Here is a 5,630-nt window from a genome sequence, read left to right as displayed (position 1 = left end):
GGAAGATCTTTAGGAAACGGAGGGAGTATTATAGTATTTTGTGGGGATGTACCTCAGTAAATTTTTTTTGTGGGGATATATCAAACTATTTTTTTTTTGTGGGATATATCAACCTAAATTTAAGTTTTGTTAAAAGCTACCAAAAACACAATTTCTGGCAAGAAAGTCAAATTTCCGACCTTTGACTTGCTTAATTACTCTTTGTATAGTGGGTGATATGAAATTGGTTCTATTACTTTCATTTTTCTCCAACTTTTTCGTGGCTCACTCGCGAGTTCCTACCAAATCAAAGGCTGAAAATTTGACTTTCTCACCGGAAATAGTATGTTTGATATCTTTTAACAAAACTTAAATTTAAGTTAGTATATCCCAAAAAAAATTTAGTGAGCTTAAATATGATGCAACTGTAGCAAGTACTAAAAGATGGAGAAAGTATTTAATAGTTGATTACCCAAAACACGACATCACCACCGCAAGCAAGAAGGTTCTCAATGAATCAAAATATTGGAGACTACAATACAACAACTTTCAATTATATCAAACTTTGTGTTCTTCTATCATGCAAAACCATCCCAACTGTGCTTTTCTCAACCTCCTTCACATGCACAGCTCCTCTTTTATCAATAGTACGTTCTTATTTCCTCACGTTCACCTATATTTTTCTTCTTTAAACTTTTGCCTTCATTAGATGATTTAGGAATATCATAGTCCTATTCAATAATTTCCATTCTAATTTTGGGCTCATGTATTTTTTGGTGGGTTGATATATTTTGATGTTGGATTACGGGTGTTAAAGTATTTTGGATCACAATCCCTCATACCAAACGCCCCGTTAATAATCTAGGAGGTTGGATTAGCTGCTAAAATTTAACAGCATAAATAATGGTACAGAAAAAGTGGGATAGAAGATTTATTTCAAATGTAATCTGAAAAGTGAAAACTATGTTAATTTATTTGAGTTTTTTCAGCTGCTGACACGTGAATGTTCTATGTGTCACATTGCCTGTGGTTTCTAAAGCCTAGGACTTAGAGCAAGGGCAGACTCACCGAGCATTAAGTGGACGAACTGCTGGTCTAAATCCGCTTGGTTTATGGTTTTTAGCTGACACTTGTGGTCTTAGATTGAATTAATCTACAAAAGGTATATTTACTAATAATCTTTTAATTTTATTTAATCTGCTTTTAGTTTTAGTTATTTCTTATATTATAATAATCGAGCCTCCATTTTCTCTAACATGGATACGCTTGACATTTCGCGTGAAAAGACAAAAATAGACGCTGAATTTTGGTACCAACTTATACCAAAGTTAATTCAGTAAATTTGATACCAATACCAAAATAACTCTTATTTAGATAAAGTATAATAATAATTTATACAAATATATTAAAAGGCGCGCGAGGTGACACAAATTACCATCTCAATCGACTTTTAATTATGTTTTAAGTGTCTACGTTATTAATTTATACATTTTAAATGCTGAGCTTTTCTTAATATATTTTAATGGGAATAAAAAAATGCATATCAAGTTCGAAAAACAGAAGGCTCAGGCCCAATACTAGTAACAATACAAAACGTGAGACAAAAGATCTGGACTAATCGGGGTTATTATTATGGATTATAATGATGTGCTAAATTCTTAACAGATTTCAGGGAAATGAGTAATGAAATATAGTTGCTATGTGTCATGATATGGTGAAGCGGTTTCAAGAAAATGAAAATTCGGTAATAGTAGTTTTTGTTCGTTTATGATTGATTATTATTTTTAATTTAATGAATTGACAAAATATGCTTATTTTAAATTATGTATGTGTAACATTATAAAACCACCATCTTTTTGTGATAAACTTAGAAGTTTAGAAATTTAAAGCACGTTTTTGTTTAAAATTTAAAGGAAGAAACATGGATGGGAAGGAGGCAGAGAGATTGATAGCAGCATCGTCGATGTTTCCAGGTTTTAAATTCAGTCCGACGGATGAAGAGTTAATCTTGTATTACCTCAAGAACAAGTTGGAGGGCTATGATAAATGCGTTCAAGTCATACCTGAACTCGACATATGCAAATACGAGCCATGGGATTTGCCTTGTACGCATTTTTTTTTTTTCTATCTCATACTTCATCCGTTTCGTTTTAAATGCAATAAATGAATATTTTTTATCTGACAAATAATAATATCTATTTGTTACATTTAAAATGAAACGAATGAAGTATTATTGTTCGTTTCTCATTAATCATTATTAAGTAGTACTCCTATACGAGAAGCGGCTTGGCACAGTTGGCCAAAGCTTCTAAATTTTTGGGTGGGAGACTTAGGGTTGATTTTCATTGGACTTTCAAGGTGAGAACGCTTGCAATGGAATATTATTTCATAATCATCTTACATAGTTTTATACTCTATCGCTTTCTTTCATGTTAGAGTCCTTTTGGACTTGAAGTGTAGATGCAACATAAGGCTCCATTATATTTGAAGCTAGATATATTCCACTTAGAAAAGAGAGGTGGATGAGATTCGAATCCATAACCTTTATGTCACGTAGGCTCTGGTATCATATCAGAGGACCAATTCAACCAAAATCTTAAGCTGATGATTGGAATTCGATGAATAGTTTATACTCTATCAATATGCGACTTTTATTTGGAAGGAAAATGTTTTGACCTTTCAGTTAGCTAAATTATTATCCACCACCTACAAACCAAAAAAATAATTTCCTTTTAATCGACTCTAAGTTCTATAGTGCTAGCTATGCACCTCTGTTTACTTCATAAAGAAAACTTGATGAAAAGTATTTCCACAAAGTAGATTAATATTATGTTATGTTATAAGCTGTTAAGGGAAATTTCATACAAATAACTAGATAATATGCATTGTCATATGTTATTTCCTACTTGAATGTGTTTCTTGAGTGCCATTGTTCAGTAGTGTTTTACTCCTTTACCAGCCAAGAGTATCATCAAGTCAGATGAAGAGTGGTTTTACTTCTCCCCTCGTGGAAAAAAGTATCCAAATGGTTCACAAAGTAAAAGAGCAACCGAGATTGGTTATTGGAAAGCTACAGGGAAAGAGCGCGCAGTTAAATCTGGTTCGATTGTGATTGGTACTAAACGAACTTTGGTATTCCATATTGGCCGTGCACCAAAAGGGGAGAGAACTGAATGGATAATGCATGAGTATTGTGTGTCTGGAAAGGGTCAGGTAAATCCTCTCTTTGATGTTTTGTGCTACATGAGGATTTTGTTAAAATTAATTTCAGTCTGTTTTAACTGTAGGTCTTTTTCCCCTTGATTATATGAATGTCTAATTGGATTACTTACAATTATATGAAATAGACTTGAGTTGGACTCAATTGGTAGATGGTTTTGACTCGTGTCTACCATTGACACGGGCCAAAACGCAATCCAAAAACCATAAGTGAAACTGATGTACATCAACTGTTCTTCAATGAACATGTGAAACTAATGTACATCAAATGTTCTCCAATGAATATGTAAAACTAATGTACATCAACTGTTCACCAATGAACATGTGAAACTAATGTATATCAACTGTTCTCCAATGAACATCGATCTCGACGATTCTCCCTTGTTAACATTTATCTTTATGTTTCGTAGTTTGTTTATTACAAATATTTCTTTGTTCATTGTGTTTTCTTTGTCTTTTCATTAGGTTGAGTGGTTGTTCATCTGATATTTTCTCTTATGTTCATTTTTTTTTCTTGTTGTTCATTGCCGATTTAGAGGTTCATTGAGTCTTGTGTGTTGTTCTTTTGCTTAGTTTGTTCATTGAGGATATTGTTTTGTTTATTGTGTTGAATGGTGCGCACCATTTAGATGGTAGACTCGTGTCTACCATCTAATTTGCGGAGTTGAACTATCATAAACATATTGCAAAAAAATTGAACATGCGCATTTGTGTATGTAGGATGCACTAGTGGTGTGCCGCCTTAGGAGGAAAAACGACTACTATAATTCCATGAATGATGGTACAAATGGACATATTCAATCGTCAAATCCGTCTTTGTTGATGGCCACTAGTGGGATCTACTCAGGGTGTGATATGGACCATCTCACTAGTACATCACATAAGGATCGAATGGCTGAATGTTCTTTTAAGAGAACTAGCAGTAGTAATGATTCACATTCTGTAGAACAGATGGATTCTGCATTTCAGTCAGATTTGAAAACCAAAGATGAAATAGTCCAGCAACAATGTGCAAGCCATGTAAGTGTATTTACTTCATTTTATATATGCTATTTGAGCTCATATTGCACGCTTTTAGGTTGCATTTGGTTGTTGATATCATAGTAAGAAGTTGAAATTCCTAAAAAAAACACAAGACTTTCTATGAATGTGTTAATATTTACTTCATTCTTCAGAGATTTTGTAAGATATATCTAATAGTTAGTAAAATTCCAGCAGCATTTTGCCAACGAAGATGACTTGTTTGCTGAAATACTGAATGATAGTATCGTTCAGTTGGATGAATGTCTGGCCCCAACACCAATCTCAACATTTGGTCCTGTGGTAACCAGTACCACAATTGTTCCCGTAATTCCACGCGTACCTAATACTCTACATCTCTCTGTTACTCCGCGAGTATGTCCTTCTCAAGGAACCGCAAATAGAAGGATAAGACTTAAAAGGCTAAGGAGATGTAGCTCGCGCAAGGAGCAGTTGGAGGAAGGCACAGGAGAAAATATGGTTCCCTCCGAGTCGAAGCAAGTCTTGAGAAAGGATCGGATGAGGCTATTGAAAAAGTGTTGTCGTTTGTATATAGTACTAATTACTATGGCTTTGGTAATTTTGATGTTAGCTCATGGCATCTCTCCTGCGTACTACGTTTAGGAAAACCATCTTAATTTCGTTCATTACTTGGTTGTTATGGTTAGTTTGCAGTCTCGAGTTTTTTTTTTTATAAACATGTTCATATTCGGGAAACTGTATGTGTATTAACTTTAATAAGAGGGAATTGAGATCCAATGGAAACATATACTTTTTCTGTTTCAAAATAAGTGCAATATAGAGAAGTGACACACAGACCACTGCTGCTAGAGAGAAAAAGTAAGGGATCACTTTTTCTCACCTTTAATGAAGTCAATTAATAAGTGTTTATAGACCTGGCAAAGTTGATCATGATCCGAAAATTAGGTCCGAAATATCCGATCTATTGACCGATTTGGGTCCGAACCAAATTGTCTGAACCTTGGTTCGAATTTAAAACAATCCGATCCAGTCCGAACACAGTCCGAAATAATCTTGCTCGATCCGAAATTAATCTGATCCAAAGGTAACCCGATCTCAAAGCAATATGAAATTATTGGCTTCTATTAGGCTTTGCTCCGAAGTATCCGAAATTGACCCGTTTAAAAAAACGATTATCACAAGTACTCTTTGGCACAAGTTCTGACTATGCAAATTAGTTATGTATACATTTAGAAAGCACGAAGAGTGACAGTTCCATATGTACATAACAAAAGCTCATAGTCAAAGAAACCATCAAACCAAAGGAATAACAACTCCATACATAATAAAGATGAGACAATCCACCATCCGATCCACAACCGTCCGATCCGAAAAGCATCTGAATCCGATGATGATACGAAACATAATCCGAAATTCGGTCGATCCGAAAT

General features: G+C 34.3%; 1 protein-coding gene across 5 annotated transcripts; it reads left to right on the top strand.

Moving 5' to 3' along the window:
• Positions 1 to 446: 446 nt before the first annotated feature.
• LOC104905776 (NAC domain-containing protein 89) lies at positions 447 to 4,983 on the top strand. Of its 5 annotated transcripts, none has more exons than XM_010694408.4 (7): positions 471 to 626; positions 969 to 1,141; positions 1,645 to 1,723; positions 1,893 to 2,084; positions 2,939 to 3,192; positions 3,919 to 4,218; positions 4,414 to 4,983. In XM_010694408.4, the coding sequence occupies exons 4-7, from the start codon at positions 1,901 to 1,903 to the stop codon at positions 4,840 to 4,842; spliced, it is 1,167 nt and encodes a 388-aa protein (XP_010692710.1). In that variant the 5' UTR covers positions 471 to 626; positions 969 to 1,141; positions 1,645 to 1,723; positions 1,893 to 1,900; the 3' UTR covers positions 4,843 to 4,983. The 5 variants fall into 5 exon arrangements, with proteins under 5 accessions (XP_048503212.1, XP_048503211.1, XP_010692710.1 ...); XM_019252249.3 differs by having other exon boundaries at positions 472 to 626; positions 1,019 to 1,141; XM_019252250.3 differs by lacking the exon at positions 1,645 to 1,723.
• Positions 4,984 to 5,630: the final 647 nt, after the last annotated feature.

This window comes from Beta vulgaris, chromosome 1 (assembly GCF_026745355.1).
Source record: "Beta vulgaris subsp. vulgaris cultivar EL10 chromosome 1, EL10.2, whole genome shotgun sequence".
Classification (NCBI taxonomy): Eukaryota; Viridiplantae; Streptophyta; class Magnoliopsida; order Caryophyllales; family Amaranthaceae; genus Beta; species Beta vulgaris.
This window is presented reverse-complemented; position numbering and strand designations above follow the sequence as displayed.